This window comes from Nelusetta ayraudi, unplaced genomic scaffold (genome assembly GCF_046127955.1).
Source record: "Nelusetta ayraudi isolate G7.1 ecotype Tasmania unplaced genomic scaffold, CSIRO-AGI_Nayr_v1 ptg000004l, whole genome shotgun sequence".
Lineage (NCBI taxonomy): Eukaryota > Metazoa > Chordata > Actinopteri > Tetraodontiformes > Monacanthidae > Nelusetta > Nelusetta ayraudi.
The window spans coordinates 15,166,612-15,194,133 of NW_027466054.1; the positions used below are offsets into that span (position 1 = coordinate 15,166,612).

General features: G+C 45.1%; 1 protein-coding gene across 1 annotated transcript; it reads right to left on the reverse strand.

Annotated features, from left to right (window-relative positions):
* Positions 1-313: 313 nt before the first annotated feature.
* On the reverse strand, positions 314-18,557 carry chrna6 (cholinergic receptor, nicotinic, alpha 6). The gene is made up of 8 exons (XM_076037144.1): positions 18,141-18,557; positions 9,754-9,893; positions 8,438-8,482; positions 5,987-6,096; positions 4,481-4,688; positions 2,990-3,627; positions 2,099-2,414; positions 314-1,025 (listed from the first exon to the last, which is right to left on the reverse strand). The coding sequence occupies exons 1-8, from the start codon at positions 18,196-18,198 to the stop codon at positions 900-902; spliced, it is 1,641 nt and encodes a 546-aa protein (XP_075893259.1). The 5' UTR covers positions 18,199-18,557; the 3' UTR covers positions 314-899.
* Positions 18,558-27,522: the final 8,965 nt, after the last annotated feature.

Genomic DNA, 27,522 nt, shown 5'->3' on the forward strand with positions numbered 1-27,522 from the left:
ATAAATAAAATAAAGTAGAACAGCCTGCCCTTGTTTGTTGAAAGTGCTGCCAAGTGTGCCAGAGAGCCGAACTCTAATTGAGGACGACGCAGAGAGCGGCGAGCTCCGTCAGCTCTGACAGTGAGCGGCTTGATGAGTCAGAATGGGAGGAGGGAGTACGACAGTTATCACTCTGTTCAACCGTGGCGAGATTAGCCGGCTGGCTGTGGGAACCTTCTTTTCACCGCTGCGCTCAATTGTTTTGTGGCTTATTGACTCGGATGTGCAGAGAATTCCCAAAACATGCCGGGTGTTAATTCTCGTTCCACTGTTTTTAAGTCATCTGGATGGTGACATTATGAGCCCCAAAAATAAAGACTAACTGTAATTAGTCATCCAACCTTTTTAGGATAAAATATCAACAATGGACACTAATGGTGTTGCTTTTCTTATTATACATATTTATTCGCACTTCCAGACCAATGTTTGTCTATTTTGCTGGGTTATCCAACATTCTTTTCATTTTTTTTCATTTTTGTAAAGCTGCCCACTTAATCAGACATGATGAGATTGAGGGACAGTAATCTCGAGGCACTGCCACCTGTTAACAGGTGTAACTCTGGTCATTCATGACAAATCAGAATGATATGTTGAGTGGTGGGAAACTGCGTGATTGTGTGCAGGTATTAAGCAGATTCTGTACTTTTGTGTTTTCTTTCTTTTTTCTTTTCTATTGCAGTTTACCCTCCAGTCCCATAGTCTGTACGTCTGTACAGTCTGTACATACAGTCTCTACATTTGTACAAAAAAGTGAAGGAGGACCCCAAACTGTCTCCTAATTGGTCGACTGGAAGCAGAGAATTTGTCATTTGCAGTGGAAGCTGGTGGACACCCGCCACGTGCCCTGGACGTCCTAGCAGTTATGAGACGAAGCCACAAAGAGGCTGGAGGAAGAGGCCCACGGTGCCCAGGACGCAGACTGTCACAAAGACCCATAGGAAGATTCTGTCGATTACCATGGCAACGTACTTCCAGTCGTCCTCCACCTGCAGGCCAGGGGAGAGGAAACAGTCACGGTTGATGGCAGGTGGGTCGAGTTAAACGGTAACAGGGCCGGAAGGCAGAAAGAGGGTGAAAGCTTCACAGGGACAAACTAAAAAGGCAGCAGAGAGATAGAGGGACGTGGTGTCCTTGAGGTTGGGGAAACAAGCTTGTGATCAGAAGGTCGCTGGTTCAAATGTGGAAATTGGCCACTGCTTGTCACCACCCTTCAGCAAGGCCCCACAAAGCCTTGACTGCTCCCCTGGGTAGATCCTCCAAGTGGGTATGGTTAAGGTAAACTATGAATAGGGATGAGATGGGAAATGCAAAGCAAACATTTCCCCAAACTGAATTAAAATTAGAGCTAAATTGATGTAAAACAGTCGCAGGAAGAATTTTCCACAATATGTCCATTCAAACCTTGGGAAGCAAAAGACATTCTGACAAAAAGTTGATTGGGCGTTGAGTTTAGCATATACTCAGGTGATATTTCCCCCACATTGTTCATTACTGACAGAGGAAATCCACTCAAATACAGAACTTTTTTTGGTTTAAACTTATGGAGTCGGCAGCTGGATCTTGTTGCAATACTCCCGGTCCAACGCTGCATGGATTTGCATACATGCATTATACATTGTACATACTTTTTGTGAGTTTCCCCCATGGGCGGGAGAGTTTGTGTTAAGATTCTGAAGCATGGCAGCGGCCCAGCGGGATCGGATTAATTTTACCACACACCCCGACAGGCAAAAATAGGATCCCCATCTCCAGTAAGACAGCAAATCACTGTTGGTGGTTATAATCTACATAGAAAGGTAGCTTTTAGCTGAAGCCCTCTCAGCTGAGCCACCATTCAGGACATTCCCGCCTCCCCAGCTTGTTTTTTCATCAGTCAGGGCCACACATCCCCTGCACTTTCTTCCAAAATCAATTCAAAAGGTGCACAAGTTCACTTTGCAGTAAGATTTATTAGGGTGCATCCACACCAGGACAGATGACAGATGACTTGTTAAATGCCCCCTTCCAAGTCGAATTGTTCACACCTCTCAAACAAAGGTGAAAAACATAAGCCACTCACCTCTTTGGCCTTGTTGCGACTCCTCATGTTCTCGGCGATGTACTTGACGCTCTCGATGGCCTGTTTGACCTCTGGCGACACCACAGAGAAGGCCACTACCGTGTTGATGCTCTGCTGACTCAGCTGTCGCGACACCTTCCCCAGGTCCGGCGTGTCAGGGGCTTCCTTGCCGTGTTGGCAAGGACGCGAACATTTCTTTACAGTGCAGCCTTCCATGGATGAGAGCTTGCTGTCTCCAAACTCCAGACAGTTCAGGGATCCTCCACCCACCTGCTGGAGATCAAAACCCTGTTGCTTCACAGCAAGGTCAACTGGTCTTTGGTCATTTTAACATCAAATATAATTGTCTCTGCCTTAGATCTTGGCAGCACATCACATAAAAGCTGACATCAAGGACAACTTTGCTTTTTGGCAATTTTCCGGCACAGTCAATGACACAATAGATACAATCTATTCCAATTTAGATAATTGATAAAACAAATTGATAAATTCAATTGATTTGCAGAATTTGAACATAAAAAGAAGTCAGATACATTTGGGTCACAAAGGTATCTGACTGCTTTCCCTTGTTAATGTATCTCGACATCTCTTTGTGTAGTAATTTCATTTAATCAAAAGCTCTAAAGAAACAGCAATGGCGGTAATTAAATGGAAAAAGAACTGTGTGTTTTCCTACAACAGCAAAGAGTGAGAGAATCTCACTACTATTGTGTCGAATCACCAGTTTTTTGTGCTGCACTATTTTGGTGGACTATCAACGTTGCGTTGGAAACAAACTACAATAAACAACATAGAATACTCATCTAAACATCTGGCCTGTCCCTTGACTGTCAAGGGACAGGAACTCTAAACCTGTGCTTCAAGTCCAGTCAGAATAACACAACACCACACACCTGAGTCTCGTGCTTCACCTGTATCAAGCTGTTCTTCCTCCTCCTCCCTCCTTTCCCTCCTCCACCTCCGCCTCCTCCTCCCCCTCCAGCTCCTCCTGCCTCCCCACCGCTGTCCAAGCCCCGAGCCTTGCTGTCCTCGTCAATCGGCCGCCGCATCAGCATAATCCTGGGCAGCACCTTGAGGAAGACGGATCGCACCCAGCCCGGCATGGTGTGGGTCATCGGCGTGCGGTAATGCACGTTGAGCACGAAGACGGTGATGACGATGCTGAGCGTGACGAAGATCATGGTGAAAAGCAGGTACTCGCCGATGAGCGGGATGACCAGCGACGTAGAGGGGATGGTCTCGGTGATAACAAGCAGGAAGACAGTGAGGGAGAGCAGGACGGAGATACAGAGCGTGACCTTCTCTCCGCAGTCGGACGGGAGATAGAAAACCAGCACTGTGAGGAAAGAGATGAGGAGGCAGGGGATGATGAGGTTGATGGTGTAGAAGAGCGGCAGGCGGCGGATGTAGAAGGAGTAGGTGATGTCTGGGTAGATCTCCTCGCAGCAGTTGTACTTGATGTCGTGCTTGTAGCCGGGAGCGTCGATGATCTCCCATTCGCCGCTTTCCCAGAAGTCTTTCAGGTTGACCTGGCGGACACACGTGGTTAGCAAAGTTTCCAGGCCGAAAGTCACTCGCTGGTCTCTCATAAGTGCTCTCCTAGTTGAATAACATGCACCAGATCTACATGTTTGGTTAAGATAATAGCAGGTCTACTTGAACCTGACACATGTGGAACCAGTGGGTAACCACACCAGAGACCCTCAGAACCTTTTTAATGGAGAATTCCAAAGATACAAAGATGGGGCATGCCCTGACCCATTTCCCAAAAAGCCAATCATCTGCTGAACTGGCAAAATCAGCCAATTGTATTGTTCCAGCCACTGCATGTGCACAGTAGCTTTTTGCAACAGAGGACAGGTGCAATATAGGACATCTCTGAACAAAGTTTGGTATGCATTGGGTAACCAAGGCAGTAGTTTATGCATTAGTTTAATCTCAGACGATAAATAGAAAGTCACTGATCAGTCCGTCACCATGGCCGGCATGGATTCAGTCATGAGTGTGATGGTGTCGTAAATTCCACACGCATGCGTAGTGGAACACTCCCTGTGGAAAAAGGTCATCATTGTATTAAGACAAGTAAAAAAAATTGAGTGAAAACTATTAAAACCTGTTATCTACATTTCACCCAACTCCATTTAATGCTCCTGTCACCCACCCACAACTGCTCTGCTTCAGCAATCAGCTGATCCCTACAGATGTTGTTCACTTATTAAACGCCTTTTCCACCCCTTTGATTCCACCGCTAAATTTGACAATCATCGTTCATCGGGCCTGTGAAGGGTAAAGTACCGTCAAATGAGGCTCAATCCCGTCACATCAGCATCTCATCCTCCTTTTGGTTGTCACCAAAGAACTCAAACAATAACGGTCACTCACCTTTGACCCGATGAGAACCAGGTCAATCTTGGCTTTGTCATAAGTCCAAGAGCCAAACTTCATGGAGCAATTCTGATAGTCGAAGGGGAAGTAGGTGATGTCCATCGGGCAGGATGATTTGAAAATGGCCGGAGGAACCCAGGTGATGGTGCCGTCGAATTTCAGGAGAGCCTTGGTCTTATCCTCCACGAGGAAATCGCCAACAGCGCTGCACATTGTGTGTGTGTGAGTGTGTGTGCACGCGCACGTGTGTTTGCATAGTAAAGCAGAAGCCGTCAGAGGCGAGATGATAATAGCAAATGTGTGCGGTTTGAATAGGACATAAAGATTAGAGGGAGACAAAGGAGTCGCACAATGACGGCCAGATGAGCAGACAAAAAATGAAAGCCGGGGACAAAAGAGAAGAGGGCAAAGATAAAAAAGGGGGAAATTAAGGGGGAAGAAAAGGTAATGACACCGCAATACATATTCTTATGAGGACAAATTGCCCCTGATTAGCATCATAAGGCAGCGCCCGCCGCAAGAAGAAGGGGAGAGAATGAAGCTGTGAGTCGGCAAAGGGATTTTTTTTTTTTAAAGGTTTTTTGTAGCTGAATAAATGCCCTCATAACAGACAGACGGTTATAGTGCCACACTCTGTTGTTTTAATATATTTTGTTGTGCGATTGGTGTCAAAGAAATGTGTGTTTGAGAAAATTTGCACATTATAGTACTCTTTGGGTGTTTTTTTCACTGATATGTTAATCATCCTGAAATAACCAAGTAGCCTGTGATCTGCCGCCACCCAGCTATAATTAGAAAACGCTAAGCTGAAAGTTTAAAGGTCCCATATTATGCAAAAACTCACTTTACCTTTCACCTTTCTAACAATAAACAATGTGTCTCGGCTCTCATTGTACTCCACCAAGGCTTCTTTTGCATTAGTGCACACTTTTCAGAAAGTAAAATAAGCCCTTTGTGACGTCACAAAAACACACTGATTCCTATTCCAGGTTAGTGGCAATACCCCCAGGTTTGTTTAGTACCCTTGTAAAGATGTAGAAAGTCCAACAAAACATCAGTTTTTGCTGGTTTTAGGCTGAACATGCTGATTTTTTGGGGGGTATCTGCACTTTATTTGCGATTAATCATTAACGTCTGCTCTATTTGGAAAAATTGGGATTGAAATTGGGTAATATTAAGGTAATAATAAGGGACCTTTAAGACACTGTGACAGCCAAGGGATACAGTGGAATTCACTGCGCTTTGATATCAATATCACCCATGTGGTTTTTAGGCCAGGTTATCATATGACTTATTTACTCATGTAGCTTCAAGAGTCACACGAGTAGCAATTCATCTTCTTGGATCTGAACTGTCTCTTCCCTCTTCTGTCAAATTGCCCGTCTGCACTGTGTGCATCCACAGACTGATTATCAAGAACATGGGTTCCACTGATTCCTCACTGTTTTCCTATTTGGGTGAGGGTGGTTGGCAGCCGTGTGACAACAATGCGGGCAGCCTCACTTGTTGTAGAGCACAATGTCGGGCCTCCAGATCTTGTTGGACGGAACCCTGATGAACTCGATGCCGTCGAACTCTGCCGGCACCCAGCGCAGCTTGTAGTCATTCCAAATCTGGGAGAGACAAAGAGGAGGAAGAACACGCAGCCGCATTTCGGAGAAGTCAACCATCTGTTTCTGTCGATTTGCATTGTGCTCCGCAAACAGGCCCTAATCACTGGAGATGCCCCGCGCCCACCCCCTGCATGGGAATAGTCTGAAATAAATATTTATACAGCAGGCAGAGAATCTTTTGATCTTTCTGCTGTCAAGCCAACCGAGGCTATTGTGGTGGGAAGAAGAAAAAAACGGATGTTTATCTACAGAAACATGGATTTCACAGAGCGTCTGGGTTCTCTCAAAGCTTTTTTTTTTTTTTTTGGCTGTTTGTTTAGCTGAAACTCAAATAGCAGACATTTAAGCGTTAACATTTTTTTTGCTTTTGCTCATGTGTGGAAATCCAATGGAGTCGATCGCATGTGAATAAAAAGCAGCATGGTGACACAAACAGAAGCTAAGAGGGCGACGTCAACATACCTGCGGGTCAGTGTTGTGTGCCGCGCACCCATTAGTCGCGGCTATTTTCACGCCGTTCAAGATGAATTGATTCATCAGCCGAGCGGATTAATACCCTCCTCTGACCTGGGAGCTGTTTAATTAACCACTTCATGCTACGCTGCCCTTCCCATTCTATCCGTGGAGGGCAACTCACGCCGTGATTGGCCAAAGATGCGATTCCCGACGCGGCTTCACGGCTTATTATTTACAACACAATCATAAATTTGTTCCGCGCCGTGCCACCAACCGCCACCATTTGGGCGGCAATAAAAGCCTTGTGCATCAGTCAGCCGCTAACGGTCGGCCGCCTGACGTGTATTTATGTTGAACGCAGCGGAACAGTCGCTCGCGCCCACGCGCTAAACACCAGGTTGGAACGAACTTGAAGGCAAGTGTTGGGATCGCTCTTCCGTTTTCTTGAATACCTGTAATATTGTGCTATTATTCCTGTGCTAAGTGAATGTTAAACTGGTTGCACTCCAGTCCAAATGATTGATATTCATAAAAGCTGTGGGCTATTATCCTGAGGGACTGTAAAGAGGCTTCAAGCGTATCATTGCCTGTGTGTCATTAAAGCAGCAGGACCCTTAATGCTGCTAAGTAAACAGAATATAAATAAAAACAGCCTGAAGGAAATATTGAATTATTTGATAAATAAAAATGCTCATATAAAACAACAGTTATAACTACCGTTGCTTTCCGGTTCTGTACAGGTATGGACACCTTTAGCACAGATCTGATATACTTAGCCCTCTGTTTACAGCATCTTGAAAAAAGACTTCCTGCTAAAACTGAAGCTCTGTCAGACACGTTTGAAAAGGAACAAAAACAGAGGTTACTACAGGAGACCGGAGCCCTTGGTGTCACAGAGGGCACAAGTTACCAAATTAGGTGTTAGAATATTCCCTTTTTGCCCTGTTCTGAACTGGCGACTTGTGCAGAGTGTCACCCTGCCTTTACCCTATGACAGCTGGGAAAGGCTCCAACAGACCCCCTCAACCCTGAGTGTAGGAAGAAGCAGATACTTACAATGGATGGATGGAGGGATGGAGGGATGGAGGGATGGATGAATATTCCGTTTTTGAAAAGCAAAACATTATGAGACAAGATGGAAATATTGCTGTCGCAAAACAACGGCACTTCTAGTTTTGCTTGACGCTAAATAACAACCTCATTTGGGAAGATTACACACTGAGTGCAGATGGAGCCCCATGTGTTGCTCAAGATCACACGCATCATCTGAAATGAAAACCGCTCTAAGTGCACAAGCTGTGATTTGGAGGGAAACGACAAAACACACAGTCACGTTATGCGCCCGGTCCTTTCGATGCGTTTCATAACCGAAAGCTTTAGAGATTACGCCGTCTGGGTCGATGCTTTGCTGTTTGGCCCCTCCAAATAGTCTTTCATTTCAATTTTTTTTTTTTAAAAAAAAGGGAATTTGAAGTGATTTTCATCAAAAGCCGGAAAATCAAATGTACCCTTCAACATGAAAGGGACTCAAATTTTGTTGTGAGGTAAATGAATAAAAGATAACAGAAGGCAGAGACAGAAGAGCAGAGCGTGACTAGACATACGTTCAACGCTGATCAAGTGCTTCAGACATTCTCTTGCTCTTCTTTCTCATCATCCTGTGCACGTGTGACATTCACACACACACCCACACACACACCAACACAAGCATGTTGATTGCCTGCTTAGTATGTATAGATATGTGCCACATAGAGCTCACCCCTGTACGTCTGACTCTGCAGACCCCAGGAGATCACCTCTGGGATGGGATGGGGGTGGAGAAGGGGTCAGAAGGAGTGTGTGTGTGTGTGTGTGTGTGTGTGTGTGTGTGTGTGTGTGTACTTACATGTCTGAGCCAGAGATTTGTTTCCATGATCTGATTCACCTCATCCTGCAAAGTTGCGGGGGAAGGAAGACAGCCAGTTAGTTCACTGTCACAGTGAAAATCATTAGCAAGACATTAGCATACTGGTGGGTGTGTTGTTCCTGACCTTTAGGCACTGTCTGTTTGGAAATTGGTAAATAAAAAATAAGGTCCCAAAAGGTTAAGAACAACTGGCCGAAGTCCCTCTTAGTGAGTGTAAAATGGCAGAAGACGATTGTGGGACAACGCTGTCCCATGTCTAAAATAGTCATGAAAATGCACAAAATCATGCAAAGGGTGAGAATATCCCCAACAGAAGAGTGCGATTGGCGACAAAGGTGTGTTATCGTTCCACCAGGAATCCAACCCACCTATGGAGCAAAATGGATTTTTCTCTTTTAATCTTCGTCCTTCAGCTGTAGTTGATCGACCGTGGAGGTCTGACTGGGAGTGAGTTAACAATGAATGGCAAGGTCGCGGACGTTCACATGACCTGTGAACCTCATCCCCCCCACCACACCACCCCGGACCTTCACTCTTGCGGTTCTTTTGAATTCTGCACGAGTTGCATAAGCGCACGCTTTGTGTGTGGCAAGTAAACAAGAAGGCACTTGAGGAAAACAGGAAAATATTTCTTTACTCGTGCACAAACTCACACACACGCACACGCACACACACACACACACACACACAGTCACCTATCACATTCATCTCACCTTGGAGCTACACATCAGTCTGGCCTGCACAGGGCTCCTGCAGGCAGTTTCTTTTCCCCTTAATCTGAGGATTTCCATTTTTATTTATTTTCACTCCCTTGAGCGGATGTGCGTACACACACACACACACACACACACACACACACACACACACACACCAGCACCACCACCCCTTGCAGTAAATGTAACATTTCCGTGGAAAAGCCGCAGCAGCAGCTTTAGCAGCAGCGGTGTGTAACAACACTGTGTGACATTTCCGGAATCCGTGAAATTGAGCGGACTAAATAAAGACCGCATTCACTTTTGGCTTTTACTTCTGCCATCCTGCGGCTTATCTTTCGCCTTTCTCCATATCAAAAGGTTTGGGGGCAGGGGGGCTGAGAGGGGGACTTTGCAATCGCAGGAAGACGCCTCTCAGCTCATGCGGACAACAATCACCTTTTCATTGATTCTCTTTTAGAAAACAAGCCGTTTCAAAAGACTTTCTGCTGAGTTTCTACTTCAATTGAGTTTCTACATGTGAGGAAAGCGTTGTGTGAGTGTGTATGTGTGTGTGTGTGTATGTGTGTACACGTGGCTTACAACTTTGACGAGCTGCGAGATGGAGACCTCAAACTCCACGGTGACGGGGTCGGACACGTTCTCCACCGGTCTGATGAACTGGTTGTATCTCCTGAACAGCTTCCTGAAGAGCCGGTCCTCCGCCTTGGATGAAGAGCAGCCTGCGGGAAAAAAATGGAGACGGTCAATATTGTGAGAAGTGCGGCGCCACAACCTCGACCTGTGTTAAAGTTTTCCCACGTTGTGTTGATTTGCTCTTATTTTCTTTTGTTCCGACAATTAAAGACGTCAAGATGTTACCTACTTGACACTTTTAGATCCTGTAAATCTACCAATGAAGACAAAACACATCGAACCACAACCAGCGTTCTAACAGAAATATGTGTTTCGCTCGGGAAAGAACTCATCTTGTGCTTATTTTTCTCCTCCTCCTTGTGAGGTCACAACGGGCGCTGATACTGAGACCGCTGGCTTGCTCTTGGAAGCTGGAAGTTCCATAACCGCATCAGTTTCAACAAGAAACTCAGGGGCAGATCCTCAAAGAAGGGCGCGCAGCGGTAAAATGCGACACATTTTGCAGCGAGATTGCGGCTGCAATCTGCGCCACAGATGCGGGGATCCACAAAGGTTTTTGCGCTAATGACATGCAGGCGCAAACACGCCCACAAATGCGGCACCTGAAATAGGTGTGAAATACAGCAGTCTATGCCGATCTATATGTAAGATTTGGGGAGCCATATATATATTTCAGGCTTTTCAGAGAGGAAAGTTTCACTCAGAAGCCAGAAACACTGACAGACAGAAGCTGCGCCTGGTTTTGGCTGGCGGTGTTTGCGTCTGTCAAACTGCGTGCGGACACGAGCGCAAACTCTTTCTGGATCTGCCGCTGTTTGAATGAGGCATATTTGCATAGAAGGGGGTGTCCTTTTGCACTTAATCACTCATCGGAATCACCGTTTTTGGCGCTATTTACAAGGATTTCCTGGTGCAAAAGCCGGGCAATCGCTTTGTGGATCTGGTCCTCAGAATCTACTTCTGAATTCTAAAACCAGGTGTGTGTTTTTTCCTGGAGGCTGTAAACAGAGGGCAGAATAAGTAGGTTTCTGAAGAGGTTTTTTTTTTCCATACATAATTGTCCAAGTCGGCACCACCGGATAGGACTCAGCCCCTCTCTGTTTCTACTGTATCTCTCGATCATGAAAACACACTAGTTCAATTCTTCATACAATTCCATTGAAAACTAGCCCGCATTACTATATTATATTTTACTGCTGAATTACACAACATTGTAGGTGTCAAACAGGCCCAAATGAACTGTGACCTGACCTGATGGATCATCATGAACCACAATCTCTTTGTCCGTTAGGTTAAAATACGGATATCCAATATTTATTCCAAGCTTTTTCGTCGATAAGCAGCATTGCAATGTCAATACTCAAATTAAGGTTCATCCAGTTTTTTAAATGAGTGCTTGCTACTTGACTCAAGCTGACATCAGCTGAAATCAGAGCAGTAACAACAAAATTGGTCGATACTGATTTAGTGGCCAACATGCCGTGCATCTCTAATATTAACGTGCTTTGACAGTCGTGGACAAAGACAAAGTATTGCTAGCAATAAAAAAAAATGAAGGGATAGAATGGATGATTATCTGTCATTCAAAAGCAAGACTCAAGAGGCAGCCGTCAGAGTTCATCAATCAGAGAATATTTACCCTCATTTACAGCGTCAAGTCTTCCAGCTCGTAACTTTTACAGCTAACCAGAGAAAAACAGACAGCGGCTGAAATTTTGACGCAGCGTCACATCAATCAGGTCTTTGGCAAAATAATGGATTGGCAGATCAAATCGTCACGGCTCAAAGTCGAACTCCAAACAAATCCGGGACATGAAACACTTCTGAAGATGCTTTTGTTGCTCAAACCTCCCCAGTTCAACTGACAGGAAGCGCTGACAGCGGTCTGTGTGTGTTGTTCACTTATTTATCGTCAAGTCGATCACATCGGAACGTTTCACCCCAAGACCTACTGGGTGACACGACAGCTTTTAGCCTCCCCAAGTCAATTTATTTCCACTTAGTTCAGTAAACCGTGAGGATTTTCTCATTAGCCACTGTCTCCAAAGCCATCAGCACAGTGGAAAATAAAACGAAGACCCGCACGCACGCACTCTTGAAATCTTTTGGCGGCTGAGACAACAAGCTTCCCGGTCCAACCCTGTCTGACTGGTCCACCATCCCCAGTAGAATCCAATAATATGAAATGAATTCAAATAAAAATAAACTCAAAACTGCGGCAGAGGAAAAGGTTGTAATGTGATTTTTTCTAATTGAGTTGCTTGTGTATTATCTGAGGAGTCCTGGTATAGAATCTCATCCCCGTGCAGCTCCGACTGAATTCTAACATCCCAGCAGAGACAAAAAACAGCCAAGCTCTATTCTTGACAAATGGTAAACAGTCACAAGCATCTACTGGAGAGGTTCATCATGTATACCTGCTTCTTAAGTGCTGCATGAATAAATATAACGGACTTTAGATTTACTGAAGTGGCGGGAGGGATCCTGGAAGAGCCGGAGGGACGACGGTGGAGTTATTTTAGGCTGCAGCCGTAGAGGAGATTCACTTCTGGAAGACAGGTGTGTGTGTGTGTGTGTGTGGGTGTGTGTGTGTGTGTGTGTATGTGTGTGTGTGTGTGTTTGCGTGCATTAGCAATTGAGCTGCAGGAGGCACTGTTTATTTATTTACCTTGTTTTTTATTTGGAGCTTTGGATTGGAGGGGCATATATTCTCATTCTCTCTGCTAAATCAAACACTATTTCATCATCTTAAAACAAAAAGGCTCAAATAAAAATTCCAAACGAGTGTGTGAAACTTTTCTCACACATTACATACGTAATCGTAGTTTTGTGCAACTTTACATTTCTGCGTCATTTGTACGCACTTTTTTCCCCTCAGCTGTTGCATGAATCATGTTGAAGGTCTGTGAAGCATCTCCCTCCTCCTGACCTTTTCCCTCAGTGTAGTCTAGCGTGTTGATTCCTCTGTCATCCGTGACATCCATCGGTAATTACGTTGATGAACCTCCTGACGTTACTGTGGTCTCGCTGCACACTTTTAAAGAGGATAAACTGAGGCGAAGCCAGAGCAGAGTCTGACATTACACTCAAGTCACCGGCATGTTTAATGCATTTATAGCATTAAACATTTAACTTGATGTGCGGATTCTGATAAAAACCCAGAGTGGGGAAAAAAGTCACCAAATACACATTTTCCATGAGAGGTTTAATGCACCAGAGAGATGAGGGTCAGAGGTCAACCGACTGAGTGTAAAATGTTGGTGGAATAAAGAAGGAGGAGCAGGACATAAGCAGAGTGGGAGTGAACCAAGCGCAGGGCAGTGGACTACAACGTATGGCGTGTAACAAGTTGCTTAGAGGTTTGTTTGTCATTGTCTGTCTCATCTTTGCAATCAACTGCACATAAAGGTGGGCTAAACTTCCGGTTTCAAAAAGAAGGCCATCGTTGAAGTGCCAAAATCCTGCATTCTATCATTTGGCCAGCAGAGACCGCCAAAAATGGTTGCAGTAAGACTGAGAATGACTGGCTGTCAATACGGAGTGTAGCACAAAATTTATACCCTTACAAACTGGTTTATAAAATGTTGTTGGTCTGAACCACGACTAGAAAAAAAAGAAAATCTGTCCCTGATGTCTATTTTGCCTTACATGCAAAAATGGCAGTGAAGTTGTGGGTGTGGCTTCAGTTATGAATTGTTTGCCACTTACCAGCAGGTGGGCGGACACTGGGAATCATCGTTAACCTATGGAAATCATTATATGCCGTAACATACGTTACTCAATCATTTGCTTCGCTTAACAAAGTGCAGCGTGAAAGCAAACTGAATGTTGCTCCTCCAGCTGAACCAAGTCCGCTGGACAGAAACACGTTAGTCGGCGCTGTGTGCACCACTCTGAGCAGGAGCAGTGGCTGCACGCACTGGTTTCTGTTCCCCTTGTGGCCATTAAGCAGCGCTAAAAGGCGAGCGGGAAGTGTAGCGGTGGAGAGTGGAAGGGGGACGGCGGGGAAGATTGATGCCGCGGCACTAAGCGAGAGTGGAAAGTGGAGAGAACTTTGTGCGGGTGATGAAGGTGTGTGTGTGTGTGTGTGTGTGTGTGTGTGTGTGTGTCTACTGTAAGAAAGTGCTGCGACGCCCTGGCCCCGCCCCACTGCTTCCTCTTGTTCCCCTTTTACTTCATCTTCCTTTCGGGCCTCGTGACCCTCTAATAGAGATTCCCTCTCGTGCCATTAAAGGCTTGGTGTCACTCACAGCAGGGTGCGTGAGGTGTCTGCGGCCCCTTTGCACACTTTCACCCAGAGGGAAAATTATTTCCCCCCACCGCCCTCGCCACCGCCGCCTCCCCTTCAAAAATGGGCTGATAAAATTGAAAGTGGTCTCACACCCTCTGCCTGCAAGGCCCCATTACCGCAACTAAAACTGGGTCAGAAGAATTTCAATGGGTTACACGTGAGAGTCCTCCTTTGGCAGTGAGATATTCCACTATAATTATGTCCTTTACATGGTTATCAGAAGTAAACAGGTCCTAGCAGTGTCTATCGAGACTCCCTCCAAGTCCTGACGTGACACCAGGTGCACATGTGCGGCGAGGTCGCACACCTATGGCTGCTAGCTACAGCTGTGACACTTAGAAAGCTCAGAGAGACGCGCACTTTGCATTCGATTAGATTAAGCATTTAGCCCGCACGTAGCTCAACGACTCTTTTGTTTCTTCCTTTTTTCCATCAATCACTTTAGCTTCTAGAAAGCTAAGACTTTTCTGCACAGGTGCACCTCAGTACCGTGATGGGGTTCATATACGGAGCCCACATTTGCGTTTTCAGAGGTAGAGAATGAGCCATCAACCACGCAGAGGCTACCACACGAGAAAGCACGTGCCACTCAATGTGGTAACCGAGGCGTTGATGTAAAACAGGAGGGCGACCCGAGCTGCACAAACTAGCGCCCCCGCTGACCGTGTGGAGGTTTTCTCCGCCGCGCTCGTCTGCGGCTCACATTGTCTTTGGACACGCCCCCTCTGCTCGGTGCTGTGCTCTATAAATGTTGCGGTGTGGTGTAAGCCTCATTACCACGCGAGCAGGCGAACGGGCACGCACGCCGTACACGCACACGCACACACACACACGCACACACACACACACGCACACACACACACACACACGCGGTCATCATCACCAGTGCTAACACACCACATCATCAGTCATGCAGTCAAATGGGTTAAGAGAGCAGTGTGTGTGCGAATGCATCATGAATATACCTACAGGCTAAGGTAACACATTAGCAGTGGCACGCTATGGCATTACTATATATATATATATATATATATATATATATATATATATATATATATATATATATATATATATATATATATATATATATGTGTGTGTGTGTGTCCTACACACAATAGAATTACAATGTGTGCTGTTGTTGTTGTTGTTGTTGTTGTGTTTTGAAAACATAGGGGACCTCAGTGCTCAGTGTGCAAGTTAGATGGCCCGTGTGTGAGGCAGCAAACCTACCACTCATGTCATATCTGTCTTTTATTTTTCGGCAGCAAATTTGTATATGCTATTTGGTGTACATTTTTTTTTTGGTGGTCTTATTTGGTATAGCAAGTGTTTTATTTCATTTTCCATACCCGCTTCTTCCCGTGCTCAGGGTCACAGGGGTCTGCTGGAGCCTATCCCAGCTGTCTTAGGGCGAAGGCAGGGTAGCCAAGACAAATGTCTTTAGGGGCACAATATATCCTACCATATAATATTATATTGTATTGTGTAATTGTATCATACCCTATCATATGGTATTGTACTGTACTGTGTCATATCTATTCTATTATATCTTATAAGAAAGTGTCTTCACGTGATATTTATCGTATTATATTGTATCATATGATTTTGTATTATACTGCAACATATTGAGCTGTACTGTACTGTATCAATTCATACTGTATCAAATCATATTGTATCAGAATTCCTTGAAATGTCACCGAGCTATTGTCTGGATGTGTACTTTGCCATGAAGCCGTCCCACAATTGTCCCCGCAACAGTGACCTTTAAATGTCCAAACATAAGAAAGAGACACTGGTTGATTGCAGACGGTCGAATACGGTGTTTTCAATTTTGGATTTTTCCATTATTTAGAAGAGCAAGGAGGTTATGTTTATTGTTGTTGTTTTTTTAAAGATGATTTTTAAACATCTCAAAGTTGATTTCCAACAAACTTGGTTGGCAAAAGCACGTAATCCAGAAAGTCAAGGAGTCTGAAGACAGTTTTACTGACTATGATTCTACTTCACTTGCTCTCTGACTCCTTCGTGGTCTTGATTCAACCCTTTAAGTGGGTTCTTTTATTTTGCAACACTGAAAAACACTTAACGCTGCCCTGAGCCGCTTCATGGCTAACTTTATTAACCCTCAAACCAACCTGTTCACAACCTGATTTGCCTGTTAAATAACCTCATCTCACTTTGATTTAATTCATTGAAATGAAACTGCAACATGTTGGTTGGTGTTGGGCACCATTTAAAATGATTATTTAAAATCAACAATCTGTGTGTGTGTGTGTTCTCACAAACATTTACAAATGGTTTCATTTGGCTCGAGAGAACAGTGAGAAAAAGCATCTCTCTCTTTCTCTCTCTCTCTCTCTCCCTCTCTCTCTCCCTCTCTTTCTCTCTCACACACACATACACACATGCATGCACATGTGTGTATGTGTGTGTGGCAGCTGATAAACCTTTAAAGAGCCTATCTGCCACCAAGCATATATCAGATAGCGGCTTATTTTTGCCCTGGGAACAAATGTTTATGTTGGTGCTTTGAAATGCCGCTGCATAATTAGCATGTGAGCATCCCAGTGGCTCTGGGTCACATCCAGGCTTCCTGCCACAGCCACGGTCACTGATTAACGCTCCACATGTGTTCCGCTAAACGCCCAATCCTGTCTTTTCCCCTCTTCACTGACTTATTCCACCATAATCTCTTTCTGTGTTCTTTCCCATTTGCATTTTATCACCTTCCCTGTTTATTTCTTCCTTTGTTCACCCCTCACCGCTCTTTCTCTTTCTTTCATCCCTCGAGGCTTCCTGACTTTTTCATTTTTCTGTCTTTCATTCCTCTTTTCTTCCTTGCTGACTTCTTTCCAATGTCCCTCCTTTTTTCTTCCCCAATTCCAATCTTTCCTCACTTTTTCCATTAGTCATGGCTGCCATGCAAATTTTTCCTTCTGTTTACACTTGAGGTCTTCACTCTTCACTTTACCACTTCCTTTCTGTTCTTCCTCTTCCCATCATCATTCCAACTTCCATTCTTTATTTTCTATTTTCCTGGCCTGTTTTCCTGTCCTTTTGTCACATCACCCTCTTTTTCATTCACCCTTTCCTTCATCTTTCCCACCACATCCAAACAATTTTGGATTTGCCGTCCACTATTGTCTCTATTTCCCTGCATGCTTTGATCTCAGTCAATGAAACTATCCTTCAGATATTTGTCACCTTAAAAAAAACCTTTAAAAAAAGAAATCCCACACTCCCACCTTAAATGACATTGACACCACTGAGATTCTAATCTGAAGCCCTCTTATAAATCACTGTATCAGCAGCAGGCTGAAATAACATTTTCAAACCTAAAGATCAGACTTATCCAAAGACGCACACTGCAACGGGAGGGATTTGTTTTCTTTCCTTTTTATTTATCAATTCCAACAGGCCGACAATCCTCCCTGGCTGAACGCCGCAATCTCGCCCTCTGAGAGGATACGGCGCTGTTGACGGAGGTCCCGCCGAAGCCCACAAACTCCCTCGCGAGGAAGCGCAGCCTGACAACAAAATTCTAATCTGTTTTGTTGTTGTTGTTTTTGCTTCCCCTGAATTCGCGGCTCGAGCCTCGCACATTTGCATTCATCAAAATTCATTCGCCCGTCTGGCACTCGCGCGCTTTACGCACTTGGCCTAGTTAACAGGAGAGCAAGTCACCGGTGACGTTTCAGACGCGATCGAGGGGAAGTAAACTGTTTTTTTTGTAAATAAACTTTTACAATGAAGCTCTCGAGGAGGATTTCTGTCACTTTGAAAGAGAATGGAGACATCCGTTGTGTTTTACGCACAACGATGGCTGTGATGATTGCCGCCCTTCAGCAGAGCAACAAACTTACTGAGAAGCGTCAAGGACCAAAAGTATTTTCAGGACACGACGGCGCCTAAAACTCACTGCAAGCATCACTGGCCAAAAAAATAAAAAATAATAAAAATAAAAAATCCTCCAACATGCCCACTGAGAATGAACCGGCGAGGCATCATCATCGCGCGCTCACCTCGGATAAATCGCACTAACCTTGCGCCAACGAACCCACGAGGAGAATCGCATAAATCCATCTCGCCGCCGGCTCCATCTCTACCACTTTCCTCCCGCGCGGACCAAAAACTTTGTCTGAGCACCCGCGCAGAGGACCAGAGGTCGTGGTGGTTGGGAGAAATGTTGCCCGGTGCGCTCCTTCCTGGTCCGCTCCCAACTTGACTCGCCGAGCGTCGTCCTTTCCTTTCGAGCGCAGAGCAGAGCAGAGCCCCCCTCTGGCGCAACCGCAACCAGCAGTCAGCCACGGGAGGAGAGGAGGGGCGGGGGGCTTTGGGATTGTACTGACAGATCAGAGGTGTAACCCGACTCCCCCGGTGACGGGATGAGAATTCAAATTATTAATTTCCGGGACGATGAAGCGTTTCCACCCGCAGTCAGCCGGTTTGTCTCCGTGGAGAGCAAATGCTGCGTTTCTATAACAGCAGCAAACTAACACGCTTCATTTGCTTTTATGTGTTTTCTGGCCAAAGCACACTGGGGGGGGGGGGCGTCGCTGTCCGTCAAGATGTCTGTCTTTTTGTTTGTGTCACTCTTTCAAAACCCACATTTTCAGACGTGCGGGGAGGTTTTGATGCGCGGTTCCGAATCGGCAGCTTGTTTCAGCACCGCGGACAGCGACTGACCACCGCCGCTTCGTTTTACGCAGCCGATTCAGCTGCGTAAAAGTACGTGCGCTCTCTGCGCCGCTCTCGCGCTCTTCGGGCAGGCTGTGCCGTTCCAGCGCGCGGCACGCGCTACGCTTACGCCGGCATGCGTTTCTGCCTCATTGAAAAGCAGCGCCCCAACACGGCGTGCTCGCCAGGTGCCTGTTTGCGAGCCCCCTCGGACCGCGTTTGATTTTAGCTCGTTGATTCTCCTCGCTCGGTTTGACGTCCGACAAAGTCTTCAAAAGATTGACGCTGCCAGGGCCGAGCCGCGTGGAAGTTGCAGGGACGGTTTCGGGTTTCTTTATTTCTTGATTGTTTTATGTTAAACACGAGGGGTTTCATTATTCTGGGTTGTGTCTGTCATCCTCGGAAACTCGTCCTATTTATGTCACATATCAGTGTTGGCTGATATGAAAAGGCATAGTGTGTCATGCATTAATACTGTATTTTGAATTTTAAATTCAACTTTGGTGAAAGCAGAAGCCGTCTATGTATTTTTTTTTCTTAAAAAGGTGACCTTAAAAAGGTCAAGCATAAAAAAATCTCATATTACACACAGGATATTTTCAAATCTATTCTTCTCTTTTCATTGCAGACTCCAGTTTGCGAGGCCGGATGGTAACCAGCACCTTGCTGGGGGTGTTTTCACTGATTTGTAAGAAGTGTTTCGGTATCAGAACCCTGTGTGACACGCGCTGTCACATCGGTGTTCTCCAACCAGCCTAAACACTCTGAACTCGTCACGTCTTATTTTGCCGTTGGAAGGGTTTCACTGCCGCGGAATCTGATTCCCCGCAATCCGGCTGTGCAGAGAAAAAACAGAGAGAGAGAGAGAGAGAGAAAAAAACAGACCGAGCGTAAAGGGGATAATGTGTTTTTGCTGTTGCCGCCGTCTGCGTGTGACAAGCACTGAGCTCACCGGGTGGCGTCATGACGTGCCTGTCTTCGCCGGCCTCATTAGTGAAGCATTTCGGAGGAGGAACTAGGTGAGAATCAATGTTTCTGCCAGGGCTGTTTAGTGTGACGCACCATGGCCTGTCCTGCTCCTGCGCTCCAGGCAATGTTTAATTCATTGGGTTTTTCCTTTTTTCTTTTTTTGAGGCTGAATGCACCAGTCCAAGAACCATGAGTGTCACCCTGGTGTTTTTTTCTCCATCGTCGCGTCATCATCCCATTTTTACGCTCACTCTCCTCCGTCATTATTTCCTTTATCGTTGCTCCTTTGCGTAATTCCATTTCCTCTTGCTTTGCAACTTCTCCTCTACAGCCTTCACATTCCTTCACTCCATGCACCCGATCATACAGTGCGCACTGGTGCCATCTCTCTGCCTCCCACGAAACGCAACGCATAAAAATAAAATCTATTCCTCCTCACTGGAACTTTTAGGCCACCCTGAATTATTCACCGCCGCATATCTGCACCACATCCCCTGACCTCGAGAAAAGTGCTTTTATTTTCAGTAATGAAATGTGGATGGCCTTTTCTTTTTTCGCTGCCCCCCTTCCCCTCCGTTCTCACCAGAATGATTGTCTCACCGAGATGGGTTTAATGGAGCGGAGGTGATCGGAGGCTTCTGGAAGCCTCCACCAGGCGGGGAGCTGGATATCACGTCGACCTCATATGGTGCGAAAAGATACGGGAACGGTGGTGGAGAAAAGAGGTCAGGATGACAATATGGGCCGAGCGGAGTGGATGACTTCACTCCGTCCAGGAAGTCTGAGGGCCGCAGCCTCAGCTGTTGCTGCTCTAGTCAGCGCAGCTGCCAACTTCTGCCTGTTCCCTCGATGACTTCACCCAAATCTTTGACTCCTCCTGTTTTGCTTCAATCCATCTCAGCTTAAGCATCTGTTTTGTTGTTTCAAAAAATCTGGAAGGAAGCTCATTGAAAGTGGTTGGAAAAGGCTTTTTTTAAACCGACTGGTCAGATTTTTTTTAAAGGTTGAACTACACCTTTACTCTCCCAGAAAACAAAACAAGAAATGATAAATGTTGCCTGCATAAATGATCAACTGTGACTTCAGTGAGGGAAACTGTTCTTTCTTTAACAGAAAAGCAACCACAGACCAAGCAGAAGGTATGAAACAACTTCTACTTTGTCCATTGCTGCGCTGTCGTGTATTGCACAGAAATAATGCAGTCGAAAACACCCACGGTCTCGTGATCCGGGGACCAATGAGAACGCAATCGAACTGTGGCGAGGCGAGGCGAGGCGAGGCTATGAGAACACGCCCTTTGTTACAGCTATAGTTTAAACTGGAGCTAGAGTGACTAGTGATGTTAGCCACTTCACTCTTCCCAAAGCCAGTTAGGCTTTAGACTGAACAGACTGAGCAGAAGGTGCTCTGCACACACATAGTTCTATAGCTGTAGTGCCATTCTTTGCACTGTGATTTCTCCCGCATTGTAATTTCTATAAAGGTAGTTTAGTCAAGGAATACACAGAAAAATTAAAACAGATTGAAAGATATAAATGTTGTAGGTCTGAGGTTTCAGATTTAAAATCTGAGAATCCAGTGAACATCATTGGCTTTTTTGTTATTATGTTAATTATGTAAGAGTCAGTTCATCTCTTTGACTAAAGTACCACATTACTTTAATGTGCTAAAAGGTTCCTTAAACAATGTCCTCAGAGTTGTTTTTTACACCATGTTGTTGTAGAATTTGCATTCACACCACGAGAAATGACCTCCCTGTGAACTTCACATAAGTCCTGCTTAGCCACAAGCTTGTGTCAGCCCGAAATGTCAACAGGAGCAATCTTGTTTTTGGAGGATTATCAGATTATGGGATTTCGTATGATCGTGAAAAGGCAGGTGGAAGAGCGGGAGCGTACACCTACACAACCGAACCAATCCTTTTCAATGGTCTGATTAAGGAAATCACTAATTTGATTGACTCGGCCCACGTTGATCAGCCGCTCCATAGACTGTCAGAGTACGACTGCGTGTGTGTGTGTGTGTGTGTGTGTGTGTGTGTGTGTGTGGGTGTGTGTGTGCGTGCGTGCGTGCGTGTGTGTGTGTGAGAGAGCGAGAGAGTGTGTGTGTGTGTGTGTGTGTGTGTGTGTGTGTGTGTGTGTGTGGGTTATGTGCACCTGGCTGCACAGCCCGCCTACGTGGGGATGATCCATCAGCGGCAGGTGCTGCATTTTTGCCCAAGAGAGAAAAAATACACGTTTACACACCGAGAAGATGTACTTGCTGGTTTGGCAAAAGCTAATTCCTCCTGGGACAGTAAAGGCCACACGGTCCGGTGCATCTGGTCCACATGTTGGTTACACAGCTGCTGCTGATTGGAACGGCCATGAATCAAACTGGGGGAAACCAGTTTTCAGCCAACTTTGTGAGGACCTGTTTGTGGTGTTGTTGCCTTTTCTGTCTTGACCTGTTTGTGTTGTCAGCTTCTCTTCGGTTTCACTTGTCGAGTTTGTTTATTTTATTCATGTCTTGATTTAAAATTTTATCATTTATGTCTTGTTAGTTTGAAAAAAAAAAAAAAAAAAAGACGTGTTGTACCACTTACTAGTTTATTTTACTATCATAGCTTGAAGCATGTCATGTATCATGTCATGTTCAGTTATTTAGTGTTTCATACCTTCTTCCTTCTTCCTCTTGTTTCAGCCCCAGACTTCCTTTTGTGTGATTTTCACATGTGTCTTGTTGTCCACATCTACCGCTGATTGGTCTCATCTGCGTTCTCCTGCCTTCATGTGTAAATAGTCCTTGCCTCCCTTTGGCCAGTGCCAAGTCAGCGTCTTAAATGGTCTTTGTGAGTCTCTAGTGGGTTTGTCATGACTTGAGTGACTCAGATTTTTATTTTGTTTGTTTGTTTTTGTGTTGACCATTGTTTGATCTCGCAAGTTTATCTGAAATCTCACATCTGTGACCTCTTTCAATGGGCTGAGGTCCATGGGTGTGTGGTCTCTCAGTCTTTTTAAGCGCGTGTGTGTAGCCGATTTATAAAGTTAAAAGTGGTTGAAATAATCTTCACGTCTCCTACCTCCTACATTTTTAAAATTGGTTAAGACTTGAAAATCCTCACGTGTGTCCACAACCTTACCCGTACGTGACACATGGTGCAGAACAGTCCCAGCTCAGTAGTTCAGAGTCTGCCAGTCCACACCCACGTGTGTTTGCCGACAGTCCCGACTTCCATGCAAATCAAGGAGCTCCCCAGGTTTCGACGTGACGAGTCGGCACGTCCCGGGATCGTCGAGTGAAGGGTATGAATGTGAAGACGACGTGGCGGCTCACCACCCTGGCAGCCTCGCTTCGACTGTTACAGATTGTGATGTTGGCGGGGTGGGGTGGTGAAGAGGAGTGTCTGACACTCATGCAGGCCTAAGCCACAGGCAAGAGCGATGCTTAAACAAGCGCCAATCTCTGTTAGTACACGATAAGTGCCGTCTAAGAGCACTGCACTTATTACTGTCTGGCAGAGCCGCATATCTTTTATTCATCAGCGCGGTGGCAGCAGTGGAAGTCGGTAATTAGAGTCCAAATGTAGCGTCAACACTGGGGATGTTTGTACATGGTTCGGATTTCCAAAATGAACTGAAAAAAAAAAGAAAAGGGACCCACTTCAGAGTGAGATGCCAAGTGCAGCTCAAATCACAGCTGCAAGGACTGGAAAACATCTGAAGAGATACAGATTTTCAACCGTGCACCAGGCCGTGTGTGTGTGTGTGTGTGTGTGTGTGTGTGTGTGTGTGTGTGTGTGTGTGTATGTGTGTGCCTCTAATTTCACTTTCAGTTTGTAAGTGGGTGAAGTCTTTTTCTGCAGGTGTCCTGTCTAGTCATCTTCAGGCAACACACACACACACACACACACACACATATATATATATACATATATATATATATATTTATTTATTTATTTATTTATTTATTTTCTCCCCAATATGCATGTATGCAAACTGATGCAGCGGGCCATCAAATGTTGTGCACAGTGGAGAGTGGGTTATTCTGTGGGACGAGCTGACTGAAGGAATAACACTAAGCAGGCAACATGAGGAGAATCCACAGATACGCAGAAATCACTGTTTCACAGTGAGGTTTCATCCGTGACCTGTGTGTCAGAGAAACAGTTTTCTGTTGACCACATGAGTTGTTCCCCATGATTCCCATAATCTGGCAGTACAATGACATGGCTTCAGAATCCATCACCCAACAAAGAATAGTGCAATTTTGTGTGTCTTTCATTTTGGAAAGACAAGTCCCAAATTGATAAGACGATATGGCCAATCCATATTCGTTCTATTCGCTGCCTGTCTAACACACCAATGATTGTGATGCTGGACTTTGATGATTTTCTGACTGGCAGTGACATCATATCAAAGCATTTTCAGGCTGCATCAATAGTCAATAGTCTCTGTTGTCCAATTGTCTCGATTACCACCATCAGTCATTAAAAAAAATTGTTGTGCTGTAAAACCAAAATTATTTGTCAGTTTTTTTTTTATGTTGAAACAGAAGCTGTCGAGTGAAAATTCTGACATTTTGAATTGTAAACACTTCACCACAGGCTATTTAATATATAACTATTTAATTGCTGAGTGTGGGTGTGGTTTCCCGCTATCCAGGTTAGCTCATCAGCGTACCATCTTGTTTCTAGATGATTCTCCTTAATTGTACAGGATTGTCCAGGGCCACCGAAATTTGTCTGGATACGCATAAAGTTCTGTTCTAGTCACATCCCTGTCTTGAGGAAACAGCTGGTCAGAGGTTTTGTCGCTCTGATGGATTAACTGGGAACTGTTTGTATAAGGCTAAGAAAAAAATGATGGGTAAAAAAAAAAAAAAGCTGCCAATTGTACTTGTAAGGTCCGAAATGCTAAGCTAAGCCATTGAAATTTAAAATAAATGCGTAAAAAAAATAAATAATAAATAAATAAATAAATAAATACATAAATGTACTCTGTTCATTTCATTTGTAATGATGATGATTATATAGGTGAAAAGTAAAAGACTCAGGTGGAGGCCTCCGAGCACTGGCTGGGGACTGCGTGGTGTCTGGCAGCCTTGCAGCCTGTGTTCCGAGATACTTGGGCATGTAGCGTGAAAAAGGCAGTGGATAATTGACTTTATCACCAGCTTATTTTTAGTTCACGCTCCGAGTTCTCCGCATGCAATTTACAAAATGCTGCGGAAGGCGTTAAGGGGTAAAGGAGTGGAAGAGCAGAAGGGAGAGGAGAGGGAGGGAGGACGGGGGATGTGCACTAATAGGGGAAGGAGGAGGAAAAAAGACGGCCTGGCACGTGTGAAGGTTTGGCTGAGGGAGCGCTGGAGTCGCAAACCCTCAGGAACCATCACTGCCGCAGGGGCGCAACACACCGAAACCACGCACAGTTATGAGGGCATGAGTGTGCACGTGGGTTTTTCAGCATCAAGTCAAAGAAGGAGACACAGCCATAATTGAAAACTAGTAAAAAGAAACGTAAACGTACCAAAAACCTTCATTCTATCGTTTGGCCAGCAGGGACCGCCAAAGCTGGTTGCAAATAGGCTAATAGCGTATTACAAATTCTGCAACGGAGCCCTAAATTAAATTCATATCGTGACAAACTGGCGAAAACAAATGTGTTCGTCTAAATCACTATTTTAAAAAATCATCAGATAAGCTCTTATAAAATAAAGTTATGATTTTGTGGGTGCGGCTAAAGTTTAGTAGCTGTAGACGTCTTACTAGCTGGTTGGCCAGGTGTTTGTTCACAATGCTCCAATCATCCACACTCCAATCGTTTCTCACCTCGTGTACCACCCACAAATCCAACTGTGGAATCTTGTGGTTTCAAAACTGACCAGAAGCTCAAGATGGTGCCGACAGTGAAACCAATCACTAGGCTTCAGAACGGGTATTCGAGAACCGATGGGTGATGTGACATCGCATCACAGGGCAAAAACAGAGAGACAGTCATCCACGCTCACAATTGCAGACAATTTGAGCTGTCAATTAAAAATGTGGCTGATTGCTGGAGAATCCGGAGAACCCTTGTAGACGCAGGGAGAACATGCAAGACCTCGGGCCCGAGAATCGAACCCACAACCTTCTTGCATTGTACCTTACATCATCATCATTTACTATTTGGAGCACTAGCTGACTTTGAATTGAACTTTATTGGTCGCATTGCAGGGAGCAACGTTGTGGTCAAGCTGCTCTCTCTCTGCCCTCCTCTGCCTTTACCTCCACCTATCTGTCTCCTTTATACTCTATTCAACATCGCGCTGATGGAGTGGGACGCCTGATAAATAATTTGCGCGCGCACTCGCGCTCTTAGACACACAGCCAGGCCTGTAAATATGTGTTCCGTCAATAGCTGTCCTCCACAGCGGAGGCTCACTGCTGGTATTTCTGCTGACGTGCCGACTCCTTGAGTCAGTGAGCCACTTTTGCTGAGATAAAGGATTTAGGCAACTTAAATCTTATCAGCCAGTTGTGTGCGTGTGAGGGAGAGTGTGCGTCCCAGTGAGTGTGTGTTAGCAGTGGCGCGCGGCAACGCGGCGGTCTGCTCTGGCCGTGTGTCTAAAAGCTGCTGACTGCTGAGAGGGGTGAGGTGGTTTTCACCTGATGTTACCTTCTCGCTGGCAGATGGGGTTCACAAAGTTGTGTTGGGCGCACACACACCGGCGCAGACACACACCGAGAGAACTAAAGTACCTCAGTGCTGTGTGGCATGTTTCCTGCGGACTGAGGAGGGCTTTCTGGAACACACACATACACACACACACACACACACACACACACACAGACAGACACACGCGCAGCAGAGCACAACAACAAGCAAACAAATCAAGCTTTTGGCCCATATGTGAACTTTTTCCGCTTCAGTAGAAATTCTGCAGCGGAGGTTCAAAAGAGTTTTAACTGATTTGACACACACAAAACACACACACACACGCACACACAATAACCTGTCAGTATTTCGTGATTGGTGAAACCAATGTGTTTGAGTTCTGTTTGTTGACAAAGCTCACTTAATGCAAACAGACTGGAGACAAGGGGGAAAAGAAGCAGAAATTGAATGCACGAGGGAGGAAGTCAATGCTAGTCTGTAAAGACGACACAGCAGAACGTAACTTGTAGAACTTGTAAAAACGGAGATGCAAGGGTGGTCATTAATAAAACATATAGAAAGAAAAATAACATTTTCCAGATACCTCTGTGTGTGGTCAACCTTTAAAAGTACTGGGAAGCTCCTTCAGTAAAACCATTCTGCTTAAACAAGAGAAAAGTCATTTGCCAAAGAACCAACACTGTCTAATGACACCAAGCTCACATTCATTTTTATTTTTTTAACACATAAATACATTACACTATGTGTCACATTTGTTGATGCTTGTGCTGCTACTGTTTTAATGTGGTTAAAAAAGGGGGGAAGAAAATGAATAGACACCAAAAAGAAAACTAGTCAAACAATGATAAGTAGAGGATGCTTGAGGAGGATAAATGTTCTCTAGCGTTACAGACAAAGCACTGGGACATTTAGAAAAGTGCTCAGGAGGTGGACGGTCGGGAAGAAGAATATGGCTGGGAAAGAGAAAAGGACAGAGCAGGGGAGATACGACGCATTAATACTTTTATGAGGAGAACAACAGACGGGACATAGAGTTCTCCTACTGCTTCCGTTGGGCTTGTGAGAGGCTTTTGAGATGCCTGCAGTACAGAGTCAACATGGACAATTGCTAATGTGTCATATTTCACGTTTTTCTTTTTCTTA